Genomic DNA, 24475 nt, shown 5'->3' on the forward strand with positions numbered 1-24475 from the left:
CTACGTCTCGGCTTCCTATTGAGGACAGGAAACATTGAGCGCAAGGTGATAGCCTGTTTTGCGGCAGTCGAGCCGACATACATAACATTCCGCTACAGTATACACATCGCGAATCAAAGTGCGTGGAATGCGTGGTACATACCTTTAGTAATTACAATCTACACGGTTTAAGTAGTGTTTATTCCCTTTATACTGGGGAACAGCGCAAGAAAGGCGGGACAAAAACGAGACAAGCATACATTGAAATTATAGCATTGGAATGCAAGTCTGCGAGTTACGTGCAAATGGTTATCCGGCTGAAATCCTTTCTAGGGCTTCGGTAAAGCTGATAAAATTTGTGAAGAATGGCGAACCCAATGAGGGAAAGAGGATAAGGAGACCTGCTGTGGTCCCTTATATGCACAGCATGTCGCATAGTCTCACGAAGGTTGCCGGCAGGTATGACGTCGACGTTGTATTTTCTGCTCCCAACAAGCTGAGCCCCATGTGCAAATAGGTTACGCAGGCTCAAGGAGCAAAGAAGAATGCTTGCCAGGTACGCCATCTGTCGCCTTCCGTACCAAGTGTAGAAACCATGGTGTACCAAATACCCTTCACATGCGGTGTCATTTACGTCGGACAGACAGGGAGATGCCTGAACAAGAGGCTAGTGGAGCATAAAAATGCAAAAAAAAAAGTGACCCTCTTTGCCACGTTTCTGGTCATTGTGCCAAGTGCATATGTAAGCGTGAAAGGGAACATGAAAGAAATGGCTTCCGCGCACGAAGTTCCGTTGCAAGAAGTGCAGAAAAGGTCAATGTATGGGGCAGATGCTCACCTGTGTGCATCACAGGTGAGATGCTCACATCAAAATTATCTGCCATAAATACAAGGTGACGCTCGGAATAATGGAAGCGCATTACATCAACAGTCCTGGTGATCATTGCATCATCAATGCTTCCGTGATATTAAATAACATAGCATATCTTACCTCCCAGGGACATGGAATTCACTCCTATAGCTACATTTTTTTCTGCCTTTTTATGTTTCATTGCTTAATTTACCTGTATAAATTTACCTTACCGTCGCCAAATAAACTCGGTTTTTAGTAAGCGCTCGTCTTGTCCTTGTTACGCTTTTCCCCAATATATATGCCTACCAACGCGCCCAGATCACTTCCTTCAATCATTCAATAATAATAATAATAATAATAATAATAATAATAATAATAATAATAATAATAATAATAATAATAATAATAATAATAATAATAATAATAATAATAATAATAATAATAATAATAATAATAATAATAATCAGTATTTATTTTAACGTGGCAGGAACAACCATATGGTCTTCGTGCTGCAGCACAGATAAGAATAAAAATGCACGCGCAAGATTTACTCACACAGATCGAAGACCAAAAGAAGGAACAAATATAATTCTATACTTTTATTACCTCTCTGCTGTCCATATGGGGACCCAAGCATCGCAGTACGGTACTAAAGATACTGGAACTCTGACTTTATGCGGTGCTAGAATCACTGGAAAATTTTCAGAGTACCGCATTCGATTTCCCCGCGGCGCTGGCTCGCTTACTGGCTGATGCGCGTCACGTGACTTTGTGTCGCCATGTCCCTTCCAAGCGCGTGCGCGGAATACGTGTCTTGCGCGGGAGTTCCTCTTTTTCCGATTGTTTCTCGCCGTGTATACATGAGAAATTCTGCGGTACCTGGTTCTGCTCTGGTGCGGCATCAGGCCTGAGTCTGGAAATGCGTTTTCTCTGTGCCTGAACGGTGTGGTAGGTGCGGCTTCACATAAACGACCAGGAAAAATTCGTGCCATCAAGGAACATCTTGTGCGAAATACGCTGGTTCATTAGTTTCAAATTTTGTTCGTTTAGCCATAAAAGAAGCGCATGAAATATTCAACGTGAACACGGTTCGCGTAATGGCAACATGTGTTTACCTTCCAACGTCGTGTGCCGCGTGTGCGCAGCAATATGCAGAGTCCATTTTACTTGCGGAATTTTGCAGAAACTGCCTTCAATCAAGTTAAATATCCAGCCAGCTGGCATCAGATACATCTATAATCAGTTCTGCGAAATCACACACTCTGCTTCTGCTCATGTATACATGCGTACGAGCGCCTGTTCATGTGCGGATCGATGACCGCCCGCAGCTTTTCCTTTTTTTGTTTTTATGTTAATCTAAATGTACATAAAAATATGCACAGATTTTTTAGTTATTTATTTCTAGTTGTACGTGAAAGAAACCTAGGTGTTGGAAATTTCCGGAGCTCTCTACTGCGGTGTCCAATTGTATGAGCTGCTTCGGGATGTTGAACCTCATAATTTAAACCAACCAACCATAGTTGTGTGTTTGAATCTGGAAACTTTTGGCAAACGTGTGTCAACCAGAGATGCCATCAATGTTCGATTTCATTATATTTTTGACGGCAGTTAATGAGCGACGTTCTAGCGAATTGGCGGCGTGAGGTGTATGGCGATGAATCAACATAGATACTACTCCAGAAATAAAAGTACAATATTCACAGCCTCGCGGTAATAGCGATGATATAGTAGGCCATGCTTTTTTTTTTTTTTTTCAGGGTGAAAATGGGCGCGACCAGCACGTTACTTTTCCTTCACTTAATGATGGCGCCGCATAAGAATCAAGTTCACACAAAAAATACGCTTCAACAAAGCCTGCTTGGCGTAGCGACAGCGATACTAAATTGTATGTTAGTTTGTTTACGCTGTCTCAGCGAACCTGCTGCTTCACTTTGTGTTGCTTATACAAAGCGATTCATCGTGTCATAGCGTAATAAACTCTGCACCTCGCCCTCCGTGTCTTTACCACGTCTGACGCAGCGGCGCCAGCGGACGGAATTCTCAATGACTTAACAATAGAGAGTTTTAGCTTACCGTGATCCGCGATCCGCTACTGGGATCCGCCACGGCGCGTTCCACTGCGCATGCCCAGACCCCCCTTGACGCCGATAGATGGCGCCACATAGTGGATGTCTGCAAATCAGCGATCCGTTGGACGATTAGCACTAGGTGCCCACGGAAAAACTACAAATGAGGCGGTACAGGGAGATATGGGCTGGGCATCTTTCGAAGTACGGGAAGCTCAGAGTAAAATATTATATGAGGAACGCCTGAGGAAATTGGACAGTAACAGATGGGCAGCTAAGGTATTTAAATACCTGTACCTAAAAAGCGTTGACTCACAATGGAGGAAAAGAACTAGGAAACTAACTAGTAAGTATGCTAGTAACAAGGACGGAGAAATAAAGAGCATTAAGCAACAGGTGAAAAACACAGAAGGTAAAAATTGGATAAATTCGATGGAAAAGAAACAGAGTGTGGAATTATACCGAAAGTGGGAAATGCAGATCAGGAAGGAAGATTACTTTGATAACTCAGGAGGCAGTGCCCTACTTTTTGAAGCTAGATCAGCGTGCCTTAGAACACGCAGCTACAAAAAGAAATTTAACAATGGAGATGGCGCATGTGCTGAATGTGGAAACTCCAGTGAAACAATTGACCATATTATACTCGAATGTAATGGTATCCATCCGGAAGTTGGTGCAGGCGCAATCACTGTTCCTGAAGTTCTGGGGTTTAGAGATAACAGTGGTCGGGTGAACAAACCGTCGGTGGAAACTAACAAAAAACGGCTGGAAGATTGGGGGCTTAAAAGCAGAGAAATGACATAATGTTAGTAATGTAGGAACAAAAATTTAATAAATAGAATGTTGGTTTAGTTAACCATTCTAAATCAATAATTAAGATATAGGGAGAAAAATGAGCATGATACAGCTACTGCTACCACCCCGTTTCAAAGGGGACGCTCCTATATTCCATCCATCCATCCTGCACACAGACCTGCCACGTCGGGGCCAATCAGCTTGACCGCCCCGCCCACGCGTGGTAGAGAGCCACGGTGGCGGATCGCGGATCACGGTAAGCTAAATCTCTCTAATATACGCACACGTTCCTGCGATCTTCGCAGACATGCTATTTCACACTTCGTCACTTTATAATGTTGTAATACCACTGCACTGCGCGTAGAACACGAGTTGACCCAGATGGCCGGCGATTTACAAGAGCAGGCGCCCTGAAGTGTTCGCCGGCTCACCCACACACTCCATCTTTTCCCGTCGATTGCGAACTAAACTAATAAAGTAAGTGACCACATAATCACTGGGGGTACTGCTCTGAATAAACATACCAAAATCTTTCAGTTTTGCTAGCTTAAAAACATGTTTAGATGTCTACGAATGCGGTCACTCGCCGTTCAGGCGGCGGCTGGGTCCAGCGGTCTGGAAGGAAAATGGTGCCCGCGGGCACCTTTGCGCCACTCTGAAAATTTTGCAGTGGTTCTATGCGGTGCTAAGACCCCTTTATGATATTTAAGGTAGCGAAAATTGCCGCGCGCACCACCTTGAAGGATCCTGGAGCAGACGACGCCCGTGTTAAATCGCGGCATTCGTTAGTTGAAAACATATCTCCACATGCGAGGCAATAAAAGCTACTGCATAAAAACTAGTCGCATATAAATAAAAAGACAGTAGAGTGTTGATTTACTGGGTTTTCACAAGAGTCGATGCCATTGACAGTGGACAAGAAGAAGTCGGAGCCGAAGACGACGCGAGACGCATTTCTCGTGGCGTTTCGTGCTACCCGAGTCTCGGTGCTTGATTGCGGTTAATTGCGTTTGCGCTGTGGCTTGTTTTCTTTTTCTTTTTTTTTTTTTTTTTGTAACGATGCAGGATACGTTTAGCGGTCACTTTGGTTATATAGTACGGGCAAAAAAAAAAGGCTGACAGTCGCCCGGACCGAAACACTTGCGGCATTACGCTCGCTGAAAGTACTGAAAGTGCGATCCTCACGGAAAGTAAACGAGTCGTGTGTGCGTGTGCAGAAGCGAATGCGTCAGCAGTGCTCTTGCCGCTGAGTGTGACGTTTAGTTATTATGCGATAACTAGCGTGTCTATTGTGATTACTTGCTGCGAGCTGGTACAAGCTGGTGGTGGCACGGACTGTGCGATGCAGCCACACAAGTTTGAATCATCAAGCGTATTGATGTGTCATATGCATTTTCAGTCTGCCTTTGCGCCTTCGTGCAGTGCTCAATGAAAAAGCTTCTGAATAGATCTTACACGACACACCGGTGCATTGGCCAGTTATGAGTGCACTTTGCTTCGCTGCAAATTTGTTTATTCCATCTGACGCTTCTCTTATGTAAGTTTGCAGTTCTGTTTCGCGTAAAGAAACATCGCCACTTACTGAAACATTTTGCTTCATATCCGAGCGTGAGTAACTTGTGAGCAGATTTCACAGCTGTGTGCAATATGCCTCGATATATGAATATTTATTTTATTTGATGGACAGTAGCAGTGGCTATACATTGTTTGTTTTTAAAAGCTGAGTAATGAAGGATTTGTTCGCAAATGCAGTGCATAGAATACATGAAATAAAAATTTTGTATAAAATAAAAATTAGGAGATTCTTCCAAGTGAGCAAAAGAATATGAAATAGTGCTGACACTGAGAACTGGGACATTTAAATAAGTACAAAACATGCAAGAACGTATAACTTCCACACTGTTACAGCAGTACAGAAAATACCATGCATTTTGCACATCAGCCTTTGTGCCAGACACTCCAAAATTAGAGGCATTGCATGGGGGGAGAGGGGAGGGGCACTACCTAATGCAATCACAGAGTACCACAGTATGCACGAATGGTGTGCCTTATGTGGCCATATGACATCAATGATTAATGACTAATTAAGTAATAATTACTCATTAGTGGTAGTTGCACAATAAATCAATAATAATTTCTTAATTACTGACTACTGATTACTAATCACTAAACAGTGACAGTTGCGTACTGAGCTAATTAATTTTTGATTATAAGGCCGTGCATCCCGGACTACAGTATGCGCGAATGCGTGCCTTATAGTCATATACTAATCAATGCTTAATTACTAGGTATTGAATAATTAATCAATTACTCAGTGCTAATTCCCGATTTATTATTAATTACTAATTAGTAGCTAATTGCGTAATTTTAATTGATGACAAATCACTTGATAATTACTAATTAGTGTCACTTGCGTAATTATTCAATCAATAATTAATGCCGCCTTATACGGCCATATGACAAGCAATAAGCAATAACCAATTATGACTAACTAATAATAAGTGATTGAATGACTACTGATTAAAGACAAATTATAATAATTACTGATTAATACAATTGCGTAAATATTTATTTGATAGTTAATGTCGCCTTAGACGCCCATTTGGCTATCAATAACCACTTACTAATTAATGACTAATTAATCAATACCTATTTCAATAATTACTAATGAATGACTGATTAATAATAATTACTAATCGGTGAGAGCTGCGTAATGAACTAATTAAATAATAATTATTGCCGCATACCCGGCAAAACTGCGTAGCGGAATGCAGCACTCAGGCTTTCACCTTTCATCGCTTTAGTCGCCAAAGTGCCCTCGAATTTTTATTTTTTTTTTTGTCTACCTTGTCCTTTCTCCCTATTGCTCACCTATTTGACATCGTCTACAGCTTCCTCACTATTTCTTTATTTCCGCCGCCCCAGTTCAAGTGTTTCAGATATCAGATACCGGGGCTGGCAAACACCTTTTCCTTCCTTTTGAATAAATAATAAAACAACCACATACTACTACTACTTACCTCGCATAGTCGTGCAGTTGGCGAAGGGTCAATGTCTTTCCGTCCGATTCTATGCAGCCACACTTTTCTTCTGGTCAGGTTCTGTTTCCCGTGAGGGATGCAGAATAGCTTCTTGCCGTCCTCCGTTCGGTTCCGGCTCCCAACCGCACAATAAGAAGGCACTTCAGCCCTTCCGGACTGAGATTATCAAAGCACTGTGTATGTTCTGATATCACTCAGAGCTAAAGAGCGAAAAATGTAATGAATTCGACGAAAACGAAAAGGTTGCGGCGCGTAAGCAGAGCAGGCGAAACTGCGATAGCCGTCCGCTTTGTCTACGCGCGCTCACCGCCCGGCGCGAGGGAACTTTTATGGCGGCATAGGGTCACGTGTCACGATGAGCCAATAGCTGACGTTGTCGGCTGGATCATAGCCTTTCCATACTTTAAAATTATTGAGGGATGTTATGCGGTATGCGGTGCTAGAGTTACTGAAAAATTTTCAGACTACCGCAAAGGTTCCCGCGAGCGCCATTTTCCTTCCAAACCGCCGGACCCAGCCGCCATCTGAACGGCGAGTGACAGCATTCGAAGTCTTCTAATATGTTTTTAAAGTAGCAAAACTGAAACATTTTGTCATGTTTATTCAGAAAAGTACCACCAGTGATTATATGGTGACTAACTTTATTACTTTAGTCCGCAATCGATGGGAAAAGATGAAGTGTGTGGATGAACAGGCGAACACTTCAGGGCGCCCGGCTCTTGTAAATCGCCGGCTATTTGGATCAACTCGTGCTTTACGGGCATTACAGTGGTGTTACACGTGTTACAACATTATAAAGTGACGGAGTGTGAAACAGCATGTCTGCGAAGGTCGCAGGAACGTGTGCGTATATTTTAAAGTAGTTGAGAATGCCCTTCACTGGCGCCGCTGTGCCAGACGCGGTAAAGACACGGAGGGCGAGGTGCAGAGTTTATTACGCTCTGACATGATGAATCGCTTTGTATAAGCAACACAAAGTGAAGCAGCAGGCTCGCTGAGGCAGTGTAAACAGACTAGCATGCAATTTAGTATCGCCGTCGCTGCGCCAAGAACTTAATTCTTTTGCGGCGCCGTCATTAACTGAAGGAAAACTAAAGCGCTGATAGCACAGATTTTCACCCTGAAAAAAAAAAAAAAAAACATGGCTGACTATGTCATTGCTATCACCGCGCGGGTGTAAATATTGTACTTTTCATTGTGTAATGGCATCTCTTTATGTTGTTTCATCGGCATATGCCTCGTGCTGTCAATTTGCTAGAACGTCGCTCATTAACTGCCGTTAAAAATTAAAATGACATCGCACATTGATGGCATCTCTGGTTGACACACATTTGCTAAAAGTTTCCACCTGCGAAAACACAACTATGGTTGGTTGGTTTAGTTAGGGGGTTTAACATCCCAATACGGCTCATACAATGAGACACCGTAGTGGAGAGCTCCGGAAATTTTCAACACCTTGGTTTCTTTAACGTACAACTAGAAATAAATAAGTAATTAATCTGTGCATAAATAAAAAAGGAAGAGCTGCGGCGGTCATCGATCCGATCCGCACACGAACATGCAGTGTGTGTGTGTGATTTCGCAGAACTGAATATAGATGCATCTGATGCCGGCTGGCTGGATATTTAACTTAATTTGAGGGTAGCTTTTGCAAACTTCCGCAAGTAAAATGGACGCTGCATATTGCTGCGCACGTGTGGCGCACAGCGTTGGAAGGTATAAACACATGTTGCCATTAGGCGAACCATGTTCACGTCGAATACTTCGTGCGTTTCTTTCGCTGCTAAACGAACAAAATTTCAAACCAATGAACCAGCGTATTTCGCGCAAGGTGTTCCTTGATGGCACGAATTTTTCCTGGTCGGTTCTGTGAAGCCGCACCTACCACTGGTGCAGATCACTCTTTTCGTCCAGACATAGAGAAAACGTATTTCTAGACTCAGGCCTGGTGCCGCGCCAGAGACATAGCAGAATTTCTCACGTGTACACTGCGAGAAACGATCGGAAAAAGAGGAACTCTCGCGCAAGACACGTATTCCGCGCATTTGCTTGGAAGGGATATGGCGACGCGAAGTCACGTGACGCGGATCAGCCAGTAGGCGAGCGGCGGCGCGGGGATAAACGAATGCGGTACTCTGAAATTTTTTCAGTGACTCTATGCGGTGCTATGCGGTGCCAGTTAACAGCGCCCTCTCCGAGTGGCTCCACGTAACTGACCAGGTAGGTCACGGCCGGACTCGAGCGGCGCGAGTCTCGAGTCCGGCCATGCATGGGGAGGTCGACTCGCTCTCTTGTTGACATGCGTGGGTCTGCGCGTGCGCTTTCTCGCTTATGCTGTGAGGACGTTGTGAGATTCATTTGGCTCGCGTGCTTTAAAGAATGGGTATTTTACGCTCATCTCGTCACCATTTTTTTTTTCGTGAGGGAATAATCGCGTTGTACACGAAGTGAACATTAAAAGATTATTTAAGAACGAATCTGCGGTACGAATACGTTTCGCTTTTTCGTATGTTCATACTGTACTTGCTCGGCTCGCTGTGCTCGCTTCCGCTGAGGTCTATCCTGGTCGCAATTTACTTTTCGCTTTTTAGAGCGTTAGCTCTACTTTTCACGTTCATTAAGGTCGCGTTATTCCGCAATGTATAAACAGTGACGGTCGCCATGGCAACGGCGAGAATCCATCAAAACAGCAACAGCGCTAGCCACGTCACCTCGGTTGTAACTAAATTGTAAAAAAAAAATAAATAAAACATTGCTGCGGCTGTGTTTCTAACCCGCGCCAGAACAAACAGGTCAGCTTCCCAGGCACGAGGGCACCGTGCTATCGCCGCAGCCAATCACGCCTCGTGTAAAGCTGCTACACACTCTCGCGCTGTGCAGTAAACATCTTAGTCTTCATCAAGTTCCAACTGCAACACAACCTCGCTGTGTGCACTGAACATCATGGTCTCCACGAAGTTCCATCTGCGCCGCTCCTTCATTTGACCTAGATATATACGCCACCTGGGCCTGTGCGGCCAAGACTGCGAGCTCAGTGTCGCGCGAATGCACCTGGTGGCGTGGCGTATAGAAAAAGCTACTTTCCCTAAAGACAGAGACTGCAGCCATGCCAGACAGGCTGCCGAGACATTCGAACAAAAAGATACCATGAGTAGCCCTTTGCCGAGAAGCTTACCAAGCGCGGAATCGGGTCAAGATCGAAACGGTAGCAGCGAATGCGGCGACAGCAGATGGCTAACGCTCTAGGTTCAAGGATAGCTGAATATCTACATTCCTTTTTAGTTTCCGCCGTGCTTTATTAGCTTATGGCGCCAAGCTATAGCTATACTGACCTGAACGTTCCGGATTGACCATCGCCGCGGTTTGATGTGGATATGAAATACGAAAACGCATTATGTGATGTCACTGCTCGTTGAATGAACACAGCTGGCTGAAATTTGGGAGTGCTGTTTCTATTGCTTGTCCACATCGAAACAGCGGTGCTGAGTTGGACGTCCTCTGGCCTGAGAAAATTCCACTTGCCTGCCAGAGTTCGCGCCGTATTAACAACCCATGAGTTGGCGGCATGGTGCCGCATGCCGATGGCGTCAGTAAGTGACCCTATGTTTTTTTGTTTGTTTGTTTGTTTCCTGGAGACGGCTGCGCTAGCTATTTGACCAACGACTTGGAACAGCTGTGTATCTCAAAACCAAGTGCAGCGGCGCCAGCGTGTTCGCGCCAAAGGCAGTTCGTCTCTATACTCGGCATCCCTGCGCAACTATTAGGTTGCGTGGGCGATGACATGTGACCGACCTTGAATGACAACTATACTTTCCTACGAGCCCATCGTCGCTGTTCCCGGGTCAGCAACTTGCCGGAAGAGGGGAGTGCGCCGAGGACGTCTCTATTGAGCGTTTCATTAAGGTTGCGCACGTGACTAAACCGGAGTAGACATTACATAAATAACTAAATACTCCACTTGGGACATGGGCACAGCGGACCCCTTCAAGAAGGCCGAAGTTCGCTTCACTGCCCACCATGTAAACAAACTTGTTAAGTTCTCTCTAAAATTCGGTCCGTCTCTGCTTCCGCGACCACCTCCTTACGTACGAATGCCTGCGTCCGGCGCCTGACTCAGCACCTGACTGCCTTGTAATCCCAACTGAGTAATATGATATAGAGCGTTACCAATCCGGCTGTTTCTGTGTTTTCCTAGCTGCTGTTGCTTTAATTTATGGTCGTATCTTGTTTGCGTAATAATATACGGAATGCTCTAACAAATGTCTACTGATCCGCGAGCCCTCCAGTGCAGCTTTTTACGCACTGTACGTCGGCCCTGGTTCGTTAACCTCAAAAACTACTGCCATGACACCGCCTTGGCATGCTTCGATGAAGCATCGCTTTTGCGCGCGAGGTGCAAAGGTTGTGATCTGCAGAGCTGCACTCCTGCCCAATGTGTACAACAGAACTTTGTATATGAGATGACGTCTGTCACCTTCGCCTTTGAAACTGCATGCTGTACGCGCTTCCGCTAGTACAGGGGCGAGTAAGTGCAAATTGTACATTGAAACACCGCCGGCGTGCTCTCTCTTGTTGCCGCCGGTGATGTGTCATTCCTGTTACTTCCTAGCTGCCGCTCTAGAGTCCTGAACTATACTGCACCGGTATTTCCCATGCATATGAAATTCCCGCTGAATGCATCTCACCCATTCTTGTTCTTCTGGTAATTTATTTCCCATGATCCCGAATTACAGTCTCAAAATTGCCAAAGCATGGTCAACATACGCAGTTATTACTCCTGGTGGCTTAAGAAGACACACACTCGCCAAGTACTGAAAAAATTATTTAGAACATGACGCTTATTTCTCCTGTGCCTCATCCCCTATACCAAACTGTCGTTCCCTTCCTTACTGTTCAATTGAACATTGTCATCATATCTTTCGTACTATCTGCTTCACATACCGTTCCACTTTGCCCGTAGAGACCGTCAGTCATGTGCTGAAACATCCCCTGAGATATACTTGGCAGAGCAAAACGTTGTTAACGGATCGGAGGTTAACGGGACGTTTTCATTAAGCTTTTTTCGATTCAATGCTTTCAACGTAAACCCAAGATTACAGTGAATAAAAACGGGAAGGCTGCGTATTAGACAATCAACAGAACACATATATTACCCGAAACGCACGCGGTACTGCTATCTCTCAGACGCCAAGTAGAAGGAAGCAATACGTCAATAGTTCACAACGCGTTGTAGATGAACTTAAGCAAACCATCCAGAAACATTTTGAGAGGGGATATCAAAGTGATGCTGACAATCGTTACCAATCTTTACAAAAATACTGCCAAAAAATTGCGCGCTACCGCCTAGCGGTCGTTTTTCGGCAGTCCTTTCGGGATACGAATGGCCGCTGCTCACTGTGAGAATTGCCGACGTTCCCGGGGTCGATATTCGTTTTTGTTTCTCGACTCGTGGTAGAAATTACTCCGAAGCACTCCACTACGGCTTTGCTTTCCACTTTCATTCCCACCTTTCTCCCTTCCTTTACAGCTCAGTCCAGGTGTCCACAGAAACAAGTGTGAGAGGTATTGCGGCTTTCGCTTCCTGTGAACCAATTATTAATTACTATTATTTATTTGTTGTTACAAGTCAGCACTTCGTCACCTTTTTTATTTTATTTCTTTTCAGTATGGGGGCTCAATGCTACAAGAAAAAAAGAGTTGAGACAGAGAACAAAGAAGCGCTGCGGAGCACGCGCGTGGCGGAACAGCCATCGTATCCAGACGCGGGCCGAAACGCCTTTCTCAGCTCTGCATCCAGCACAGGACGTGAAGGCATCCAATTCGACGGGCTTGCAGGTAAGGAGAGCTTTTTCTGTACTCACATACGTACCGTCTTTCGAAGCTCTTTAACTCGCCAAGACGTTCTTTAGTTCCTCACGATCCTGGACCCAGCTTCTCCTTAACTCTTCAGGGTATTGATTGCGTGTGTTTGATTCCTTGGCCACCAGAATAAGAAGTGTCTATCATCGCCGCAGGTAACCGTGGTGCCTGAGCGACCACAGTGCAGCCAGCGGCTGCACAACCTGCACGAGACCATGCAAAGCTCAACACCGATGGTTCCCAACGACTTCCCCCGTTCGCCTCTCGAGTTTCCATTAAAGCGTTCGCTCTACAAGACCCTGGACGGCTGGCTTTACACCATCTGCGACACACTTCGCGCTGTTGGCCCTTGGTGTCTGCTGCCTGGCTTTCCAGTTTTCCCACAGGGTATGTAAGCGGGCCTGCAACCCTCTGCTGCTGTGCTTAGACAAATTCTTGATAGCCTGATCGTTCGTGTCATTGTTCCGCAGGCTGGCCAAGGTCGCTGGGGAAAGGCCATCTGACAGCTGTCAGAGGAGCAAGGGCAAAAAGGAACGCACCGGTGCAAAAGGAGCAGAGTCGGCTGCAGCCCCACTCCGGCTCAGCAGTGGCGCTACATCTGGCTGCTGCACCTGACATACTGGCCTCTGCTACGCACCAAGCGAGTGGGAAGCCATCCGAACATCAGGAGTGCCATTGTCCTGGCAGCTGCGCAGTCTGTGCCTTTGCGGAGCTGGATGGAGTAGCGCAGCACGCGCCTGTTTCTGGCTCCCGAGCGAAGCCTACAAGGGCCTCCAAATTGTCAATGCAGGGAATACTGACCCTACTGACCCACCGCGGCGAGCGCTTGCCAATTGCGCTCGCTCGCGTTTGATACGAACGTTTTGTTAACTTGTTCAACGAATCTGTTTTCGGTTGTTTCTTTTCTTTGTTTACGCCACTCCCCTTTCAGTTAATTTGCCTCGTTTGCGGCGTTTTGCATTGGTTGTGATGCTGCTTAATAAAGTATGTGTCCTCGAAGTGTCCGTCTCGTTCAACCTGTTCTATGAAGAAAAATACATAGTCGTCGGCAAATGTCAGATATGCGTCTGTCCATTAGAACTTATCTTTGCCCGTAACTAGAATACCCTAGATGTATGCAACTCCTCACGAATGAAAAAGAGTCGAGAAGTGACGTTGTGCCCACATGTAGGCATGGCCCCAGATACAGATCGTCAGGCTGTTAAACATTCTGGAGACAACCTCACGCGCTCTCACAGACTGTCACAGCTCTCGATACCACGGGAAGCATCCTCTGCTATTCCATCGTGAGGATAACCGCTACCGGACATAGGGATGAAATGGTGTTCGGTTCCTACGAGGGAGCCTTATTTTTAAGGCTAGAATTGATATGTTAACCTTGTTATGTAGCATGTGCGAGCATTTAAACATTTCTCACTCCTGCCTATTTTTTCTACGGAGGACTGAAGCATAGAATTAAGGCACCCTTTGCCTAGAAGTGAAAACACTGATGACGCTGCAGCCACCTTGGGGGAGAAACTAAAGCATACACGCGCGAGGCGCCTTCTACAGACGTGCTAAATGACCAGATGCAATGTTGAGCCCCGCCTTACTGTGGGTGTGCTGCATCGGCTGATAAATTACTTCGACAGAGAAATTCGTTATGTTTCTGCTTACTTTTTTCATTTACCCTGTCTTTGCTTCGCAAACTCATCTCACGTATGCGCATAATGACGCGCCTCGACCCAATATATGAGACATTCTGCGCCACGCGCAGTTTTACATCGGGCTAGCACCGTTCTCTTATAGGTATATCGCTTCACCGGCTGAATTCACAAGAATTTAATGCGATGTCGCTAAGGGCCCCGTGTCGCAGAAAATCTGGCGTCGTATAATCGTTGGCTGTGAACGACAAATCCTGATGGAACATTAAAATTCGAAAGCAGGATGAAGTGTTCAGATTGACGTTGAATTTCTGAAGGAAGGTCTGTGACAAAAAAAAAATAATAATAACTGAGCAGAAATGGAAATTGAGTCAACTGTCAGTTAGGGCGGAAGTCCAACCCAAGACTTAACGGGTTGCGAGACAGATACGCTGCCATAGGTCACGCTGGCTCGCTAGTTTAAGCTGAATAATAATGCAGACCTGCTGAATGCGCGATACGAACGAAGCCCGATAACGCAATTAAAAGCGTTTCTTAATCCCCCCCCCCCCCCCTTTAAGGCATCCCCCCCGGGATTAGCCTCAACGAAATAATGTATCGTGGCGATGACACGTTTCATAGCGCGTACAGTCGTAAATGGGTGAGTCACGATAAAGCGAGCGCTGACAACCTTCGATAAATTCTACGCTTCGTAAAGCTTATGCGCTAAGGTGAAATCCCGAAAATATTTACAAATGCGGCTCTCATCAAGCACTGCTTATAGGCTATCAAATGCATGTATCGTGCGCTTGGAGCATCGTGTTGCATTCAAGAAACCTCTTACATGACGCTCATCATATCAGTCTTTGCTTTGCACCAGAGATCTATGCAAAGACTTGAAAAATTAAGTGCCACAAAAATGTGCAGCACTGCAATAAATAAGAGAACTATTGCAGAATTGCGCAGTGACCAACATATTTTGTTGTTTGTATACCTAAACGTGAATGCTAGCCAAAGTCACAAAATCCCCTATGACACGCCGATATTGTTTCAAGGGCTTTCATATCGAAATATAAGACAAGAATAATACGCGGATCGTTAACTCGAAATGAGATCAAACAGTGCTCTCCCGGTGGTATTAAAGTTCCTGTGAGTTTAGGTGATGGTGATTGCCGAGCTGGGATGGGTAAATACAATCTCCAGCGTGCCTATTATAGTGTTCGGACGTTTACCGGAGGAAAAACTATTGCTGGAGATGCCCCGTAGTTTATGTCACAGTGCACTGGCAGCACATGCTGTCTATGCAACGATGTAAACGCCGTAACAAAACGAATTCATGACACGGCAGCTGCTTAGAAACACACGGCTAGCAGACGATGCTGCCGGCGCCACACCCGGATGTACTTACCAACTCCGCCACCAGCAGCTGAGCTAATGATAAATCGGATGGACCCAGCGCATATTTTATTCTTCGGTACGTCGGACATATCAAATCACTTTATTTCGAGGCTGTGGATAAATGTGCTACCTGCATACGTCGGACGAAACCGGAACATTTTACCCGGGACATGCCGGTTTTCAAAGCACGACATTTCACAAAACTTTCTTGTAGGTTCAGTATCGCGGTAACGACGGTATGTTTCAATCCCCAATTGTTGTAACAGAGCAAATTCAAGCTGAAGTGATTGCTCCTGTGCGAGCCGGGCGGTAGATAGCTGTATAGTGTTTTAATATCGACCCATTTCCTGAAATAGGGCAATGGTGTTCGCTGCGTACTTGGAAGTGTGCGCTCCACTGTTTTGGCTGCTACGTGCAAATAAAGGGCGATGTATTTCAATTGCAAACCAAGTGACACAAATTAACTAATAAATTTGAATTGTAAAATTACTTCTGGCTATTTCCATGTAAACATGAGATAGTTTTTCTGCCGTGTGCTGATGTCCAGCAGCACATCTCTGCTTGCGTGTGACAAAGGCTGAGCGGGGGCCATTTGATAGGATCACGCTAATGTCGAATCCACGCGTGTTTAAACTCCATATACGATAACTTCCGACAAAGCTGCGACAGGGCGCTTTCCAGCCTTCCTCTAACTACCCAAACAACGCCGCTGTCCATCCTGAGGCGGTCACTCACGCTTCCGCCTTTCCGGTTGTTCACTCATGCTGTGCACGTCTTTGCCTCAGAAAGCTCACCGACCCAGTCATCGTCGCCATTCCAGCGTAGACCTAAAGTGGATTCAACATCCTGTTTGCCATGACTGCGATGTAAAATCTAAATAAGGAGATTTCATGATTACCGCTCTAATGCTGTGTTCGCAGGTAAGGAAGAGATATCGCATTTCTGACGGATTACGTTGTTTTGCATATTTAGATGCGTGCTGTGCTGGCTACGGGCGCTAGATCCCCAGTGCGTATGCCTGAGCTTCGGAGGTTGCTACAGGATTACTGTTGCTAAAGGCGTCAATGCTAGCGATAATTTACTCGAAGTAAGGAGGCAGGCCAAGGTGAGAGATAATAAGACTAAGTGAGAAGCGAAAGCGAACGAATGCGTATACCTGCTAGCGTGCGTCACGTTGTCTACCGCTGTTCCTTTTGCTGTCAGCCTGTTCGAGTGACAGAGATGCTCGTCACGCGCAGTCGGGGGTGCAGGTGCCGATCTGCACCATTGTGGGACTGGCACGAGACGTTAGCACAGGCTTCCAAGTCCACGTACGCTAAGCAAGCAGAACGCGGGAATACTTTAGACGGAACTGACTAACTTAAGCCATAGATTTACAGCCGCAACAGCGACATCTGCAATACTTTTAATGAGAATAGACTGTGTACTTCGACGCAGTGGAAGTACATAGTGTGTTGTGCACTTCGAAACTTCGTTTCCAATAGAGCATGTCGTGCATATAGGGATGGCTTTTTGCAAACGTTACCAGCTTGAGTGAAACGAAAGACTAAATAATAATAAAATAAGAAGAAAAAAAGAAAATAATGAAGGACGCACGACAATAATATATTGTAGAGAGTATAAAATACCTTGCTACTACTACCAGTACTACAAGAATCAAGTACTACTATTTTTATTGTATACACGATATTCACAGAGCGTGGAAGAGTGGTGCTTTTACTCAGGAGTTCGTAGCTTTCACCAAATTCTTAGTCACTGCTGTATGCAATAGGTTACATGTAACCAACTCGATTGGCTAGTCAATGCAACTATGGTGAGAACGAAAAGCCTTCATGTCTGAGCAACGGCGCATCATTGGCAGCGAAGCATGAACAGCTTCGAAATTCGAAAATGGCGCCGGCAGGCATCGCAGGCGAAGGGACGCGCCCGTGGTGCCCTCGAGTGGAGAGCGGCGCGTCGCAGAGCTGACCTCGGCGCTATCCGGCGCCACGGCACGGGGACATCTGATAGTTCCGAAGAGCGATGGGAACGTGCGCTCATGTTTCCCTCTGCTTAGAGTGAGCAGTTGACGGGTGCCAAATTTATAGTCATCTTCCTTATCAAAAAAAAAAAAAAAAAAAAAAAAAAAAAAAGACAGCGTGCGCAGACAAGTACAAGGACGCGTCACAGTGACCGCATGTTCTTGCCTTTTCCGGCTTTGTCTGTCAGCGCGGTGAAAAAAATAAAATTCCTCAGCTAGCCACTTAATGACTTTTAAGTGCATGGCCTTAGTGCATAACGCTCAAAGAAAAACACGGCGATTAGAAAATAAAAGCGAAGCCCTTTCAGTTTCTCATGGAAGCCAATTTCCAATAACCTGCAGACTGTCACAGGGCCTGGTTTGTACTGGGGAAAAGGGGAGGGGCATTGGGGCGGTCTCGTTGAACAATATGTTTCATGGTTTTTTTTTTCTTTTTTTTTTGTAAATAATACGCGCAGCTTCCCTATTTCTCTGCCAATTAGCGCCACTTGTTGTCCGCCAGTAACAAACACTGCGTAAGTGAATGGGGGTATATTAAACAAGTAATTTTGGAAATTTATGGAAAGTAAACAGTTTCTGAGTGAAAAACAAGATTTCCTGATCCACTTTGGTGTGAGTAAGTATAAGCATAAAAGGTGACGATATATGTGTGAAATGAGTAAGTATAAGCATAGAAGGTGTTCTTACAGACTATAATTATATGTATCCATATACCATGGCGGACACGGTCAGCCTTCCTGTAACTCTGGGCTTCAAGGTATGTGAAGGCAATATTAACGCATCAAATGTAGAAACGATAAAGAAAGATGCGTAAAAAATGAAAGAAATTGCACGAACCAGAAGATAAATCAAAATATGATTTAGAACTCTGGAAGCTTAGATTGGCAAAGAACCAGGCAAGAACTAAGGTTAAAGAAAGGCGAAATAAGAAAGATCGATACTTCAATTTATTAGGCCGGTTTACCCACCACTGCAATTTAAAGCACTGAAGTACCAACAAAATTTATCTAAGCTTGGCAGCAAGGCAATTTAGACGCCCATAGTAAGGCAATTTGTCACCGGGTGCAATGCGAAAACAAAGCGAGGAAGCGTTGTTTTATAGCAGAGTCGAGGCACACGACTTTTGAACTGTTTTGAATACTGCACAGCGCTACCACGAGCCCACGAGCTTTACGCTTGTCGCATGTGCGTCGAGCGAGAGGACCGAAAGTATTTTTGATGAACGAGTAGAGGTCATTAGCGGGCAAACCGGCCTGATATATCTGATATACCTGATATATTTGTAGAGAATGAGAAGGAAGATCCGAGTAGGAATACACAGAAGAGTAAAGTAAAGACAAAATGTGTCACAAAAATAGATTGTGGTCATCGCTGTAATCAGGGTGTAACGCTTTTACTGTAATACAAACGTAGTACAGATAGTTCCTTAAATTAGTATTATGGCCAACTCCACTCACCGTATTGATCTCACTAAAAAAAAAAAAAAGTGCCTGGCAGCATAAGGCGCATAATTATTCCCGTGAAATTCGGATTTAAAATCCTTCCCACCAGCCAACTCGAAACTCGGGACGCATTCATCGAAAAGAACAAGTTGCCACCATGTTGAATTAAATGGTGGTGTCATTAGGGATCGGCGAATAAAAATCTGCGCAGACGCACGCATTTCACTCGTGAAATCAGTAAGCAATGTCAACACGTATATTTCGCTTTTCGGTCTTTCCTAACTTATAACAGTCACGTTTTGGTGAGAGTGGTCTATTCGAGATTACAACTTCGTGCCCTGCGATACACGCTGACTTCTTTCTCCCCACCCCGCCGTGGTGGCGCAGTGGTTACGGAGCTCGGCTACTGTTCCCAAGGGTACAGGATGGAATCCCGGCCTCGGCGGCCGCTTTTCGACCAAGGTAAAAAGCAAGGCGTCCGTGTGCTGTGCGATGTCAGTGCACGTTAAAGAACCCCAGGTGGTCGTAACTTCGGAAGCCCTACACTACGGCGTCTCTCATAGCCTGAGTCGCTTTGGGACGTAAACCCCACGAACCAATCTATTTCTCCCCATTGTCTCTAAAATCGTGAGCATGGATGCAATGGAAATTATTCAAGGGAGTATTCTTTCCTGCCTAAGTAGCCGTGAATAATTTTATCCCTCAGCAGTAGTGTGTAATTCTGTCCTTTCAATGGCACAATCTCAGAACTTCCGGTCAGCAACGCCTAATTAGCTGTGACGCAACAGCTGCAGCAAAATTTTAATGCCCCGCCACCATGCATCCCGCAAATTCGACTCGTTCCATGGCGCCCTCCAGTAGAGAGCGGCGCACAAGCGCCGATACATATCGTCCCTTTTCGCTCAGAATAAGATTGCGACAAGAAGTCACAGCGTTGGTATAGAGTCACCATAAAATAAAAAAGAAAATAATGAAAGACGCATGACAACAAGGAGGAAGGAAAGGTGTTTCCTTCATCCATGCACGACAATACTATATTGTAGAGAGTATAAAATACCTTGCTACTACTACCAGTACTACAAGAATCAACTTCTACTATTTTCATTGTACACAGACATTCACAGAGCGTGGAAGAGTGGAGCTTTTACTTCCAGGCTTTATTACTCACGAGTTCATAGCTTTCACCAAATTCTTAGTCACTGCTGCAAATATATGCGGTAGGTTATATGTAACCAAGCGCCACTCACTGAGAAGTTCAAACATTTCTAGAATGTTGATGTTCTTCGAGGAGCCTCACGTACGTTTCTCTTACAGCCTAAAATAGGTTCAACAAAGAAACCTCAGACTCAAAATTCTGCATTTCTGCCATAGGTTTTGACATGAGCAATATAACAGCTTTTGGAGTGAAATAGGACCACAGCGTTAGTCTCACTAGTTCAGCCAAAATATTCCTAGTTGAATTTTTTTTTTTTTTGCGTCCCATTGATCTCGGATAATACAACCATGGTCGATTGATGCCAAGTGTGCTTTCATCCAGCGGCCGTGACAGACCTCTTAGCACTTCTCATACATAAAGCTTGAAAATAAATTAATGGGCTTATGTAACCTAATTAACGGGCCATTAAATTTTGGTTATAATTTATCTGTAAAACGGTGTTTCAACTTTTGTCGACTCTGCTCAATATCATAGCACTCTTCTTTATCACCTTTGTTTCATGGTCTTTTAGCGTGATGTCTGCTGTGACAAGGAACGCATGGAAAAGAGAAAGCAATCTTTGAAGCACAGAAGTGTGAGCAACTGATGGCACTGCTTGAGCCACAGATTGAGTCCCAAAGCCCGACCTGGGCCCTCCTAATTACTCCTAATTACACTGGAAAGCATGGCCCATGGTGACGGATCGGCGAAAAAGAGACACAATTGAGGAGAACTCTGCTGCGCTAGAGACCTCAGACCTGCGGTGTCCTGTGGATCTGGGTCACAACCATTATCTAAGCAAAAAGATACGCGTAAGGCTCTTATAACTTAATTTAAATGTTCTATTTGTTTTCACTTGCATGAAAGCATATGTGATTTTCATTACATGAAACCATTTGCAAGCAATTTATGCAGAAAGTGGCATGGGTTTATGAGACTGGTCCCTCTCCAAATTTTTACCTGGTGCATATTCCAAATGGATTTTGTAATTGCATGATTCCAAAAGCAAAACTGATAATTTTCCAGTTTCACACACACACACACACACACACACACACACACACACACACACACACACACACACACACACACACACACACACACACACACACACACACACACACACACACACACACACACACACACGCACGCACGCACGCACGCACGCACGCACTCACGCACGCACACACACACACACACACACACACACACACACACACACACACACACACACACACACACACACACACACACACACACACACACACACACACACACACACACACACACACACACACACATATATATACTGTTTAGTTTCAGAGTGGTAGTGTGTTCTGGATTTTTATATTTGATATTTGCCTGTCTGTATCTGCTTCTTTTTTTTATTACTTGTTCCATTGTTCCCACTTTCAAATTCTTTCTGTTGGTGAAAATTGTTCACGTGTTTATATTTTTGTATTTATTGACCATGAAGTCTCTTATTTATTTATGTTCCGTCAACACCTATGATGCTGTATGTTGCCCTGAAGAAGGCTCCGGGCCCAGTCAAGCTACTTTGTAAGTAGCTTTTTGCCCGGGGGCCTTTTTCTCTCTGAGAGAAATAAAGTACGCTTTGAACTTTTAAAGTACCACCAAAAGCCACCTGGAATAATAAGCACCAGCTGTTCCTGACTGCAGTTCGTTTCTGACGCGCGATATCTGCCCATAAACCTCTATTTCCTGTCTCTGGAAGAACGATCGAGGGTAGAAGATTGAGTGCATCGTATTCCTTAAAGGATATGTTGTCTTTCGCGCTACTGCATGTCGTTATTGCAACGCTGAAGCTCTCATATAGACCGGTTCATATCAATTGCGGACGCGTAGCCCAGCTGGCCGCAAAAAAATTTCGGAGATAAATGTAGTGGCTTCCCTGGTATGAACAGCCATATAGAGCAATGGAACAGAACATTGCAGTAACTGCAGGTGTTTCGTATTTGAATCGGAATACCTCCCGCAAAAACAACGAGATAAGCAGCTCGGGGGGAGCCAAATATCCATGCATATACAATAGAGTGAAGCGTCATAGGATTACCAAGCACAATGCACAGTCGAAGCCCCGAAGCCTCGTGTGAAGCCAGAAATTGCACTACGCGCTTTCTCTGCAGCTGTGTGTCACAATCAAGCGCGTCCAAACTCCGTTATTCTGCGCGCAATGCAGAGCTGCATGTTTGTGTAGGTGGTGTTGGTCCATCCCAAACTTGGCGCTCGTCAGCGCGACCAACGCGCCAAACGCCGAAGTTCGCCGACTACACCGAGGCTGCCGATGCCTACGTAAGCTAAAATTATCAAGAACATAAGCAATAACCCTTCTTCAGCCAAAAATGTGAGCTAGAAATTAGTATTATAAATGTTTCATTTGCTGTTGTGCATATTTTTTTCATTTTGCTTAGCTTATGACGGCGTCCATAATACTTAGGTCACGCGAGTGTGATGTGTTTCCGTGCGTGGAAGCAGTGATTGTCTAGTGCCACTTGGCGTGCCAGCAGCCATTGTCAATGCAGATACCGTGATTTGCAATGTCCCCGTCAAGGGAAGAACTCGGTCAGGCAGATGCGACGCTTAATTTCACCCAATAAAGAACTTAACTGGTGGCCACCATACGGCTCCACCAATTTTTATATGACAGCCCCTATTAGAGAACAAAAGAAAATGTAAAGAATAAAAGTGCAGGAGGCCCGCCACTGCAGGAGTTATCACAGACTTCAGCTAATCAAATATAGAGATGACGGCCTGAAACTGCCCAAAAGAGAAAATTTAAAGGGAACGCCAATTGAAATAATGAAAAACTATAGGTGCGGAAAAATTTCATAGCACGGGGGTAATGATGACAGAAGGCCCTCAGCAAAAACTTGTTGGGGCAACCAGGGCAAAAAACGAAGGCGACTGAGTGCCCAGAGTATGATCGCGCCATTAAAAGACTTGCCCAAGGTACGATGTCCAACCTGCGGAAAGTGCATTCAAAAAGCGAATCATGAGTTCAAAACACGACTGGGAGAAAGAAAACGTCTGATTGCTGCTTGTAAAGAAAAAAAGGAAAAACGAAAAGGAGAAAAAAAAAAGGGGGGGGGGGGCTATTGATATATGAGCAGGGCTGGGAGAAACATAAATAAATTTGGGAACACTTAAGTTCACCGCAGAGTTACACGGTCGCGTTCTTTGGCGGCGAACGAAGCGTAACCGGCTCGTGACCCAAGGGATCTTAGTGTTTGCTTCAGTTTTAGAGCGCAGCTCTTATTCGCCCGTTCAGCGCCGCGTCCCCGATGGTGCCATTGCCGGTGTAACAGATCCATGAGAGAGTCACGAAGCAAAGAGAATTTCTCAGAAGAAGAGCCACGAACTCTGTGCCGCTTGCTTCAGCTTGCTTGCTGTGGCTCTTCTTTCACCTCTTCTGAGACTCTTTGGCTCGTGAGAAATAAAATCATTATCATTATCATCATCAGCCTGACTATACCCACTGCAGGGCGAAGGCCTCTCCCGCATTTCTCCACTTAACCCGGTTCTGTGCTAGCTGCATCCACTTGACCCCTGCGAACTTCTTAATCTCATCCGCCCACCTAATTTTCCGCCGCCCTCTGCTACGCTTTCCTTCCCTTGGAATCCAGTTTGTTACCCTTAAGCGACCATCGGTTGTCCTCTCTTCGCACTACATGCCCCGCCCATGCCCATTTCTTCTTCTTAATTTCCACTTGAATGTCGGTAACTTGAGTTCGGGAGGGGGGTACCTGCACATACATGCACGCATCTCTCAAATTATTTTCAACAATATGTCGCAAATATACGCTTAAATATCTGCGCTAAAATTAGAGAGTGTCGTATTCGTCCTAAGAATTTTTTGTTCTTTTAAGCGAAATTGCTTGGCTCTTACTCCCACCCCTGTCAACCAATCAAGATTTTCTCGACATAGCGTCGACAGCACATTAGCGCCGAATGGGACCTGATTGCCATTGCGTTGAAGTGTATAAGAGAGGCGACAGTAGAGGCGGAAGTGATAGGCGTACAGTTATCGTATGTTGTATACCGACAGCTAGGAGAACGAATAAGCCATCATTTTATGTGTCCGGAGATGCCTGCAATCGTAGCATATATTAAGGTCGGCCATGGCATGCAGCGTTGGCCGATAAGCGAGCAAGTTAAGTCCCAGAGGCGACACTGAGGTAAGGAGG

At 45.1% G+C, this 24475-nt stretch overlaps 1 protein-coding gene and 1 long non-coding RNA gene across 2 annotated transcripts in view; one reads left to right on the forward strand and one right to left on the reverse strand.

Annotated features, from left to right (window-relative positions):
• The window catches only part of LOC146202998 (uncharacterized), a 115234-nt gene that overhangs the window by 84985 nt on the left and 5774 nt on the right, over positions 1 to 24475 (reverse strand). The window lies entirely within an intron of this gene.
• LOC146202999 (uncharacterized) lies at positions 12277 to 13850 on the forward strand. Its single transcript, XM_084585264.1, has 4 exons — positions 12277 to 12296; positions 12400 to 12569; positions 12749 to 12980; positions 13064 to 13850. The coding sequence occupies exons 3-4, from the start codon at positions 12809 to 12811 to the stop codon at positions 13444 to 13446; spliced, it is 555 nt and encodes a 184-aa protein (XP_084441390.1). The 5' UTR covers positions 12277 to 12296; positions 12400 to 12569; positions 12749 to 12808; the 3' UTR covers positions 13447 to 13850.

This window comes from Amblyomma maculatum, chromosome 1, assembly GCF_055883805.1.
Source record: "Amblyomma maculatum isolate TAMU_Amacu chromosome 1, ASM5588380v1, whole genome shotgun sequence".
In the NCBI taxonomy this organism is placed as follows: domain Eukaryota; kingdom Metazoa; phylum Arthropoda; class Arachnida; order Ixodida; family Ixodidae; genus Amblyomma; species Amblyomma maculatum.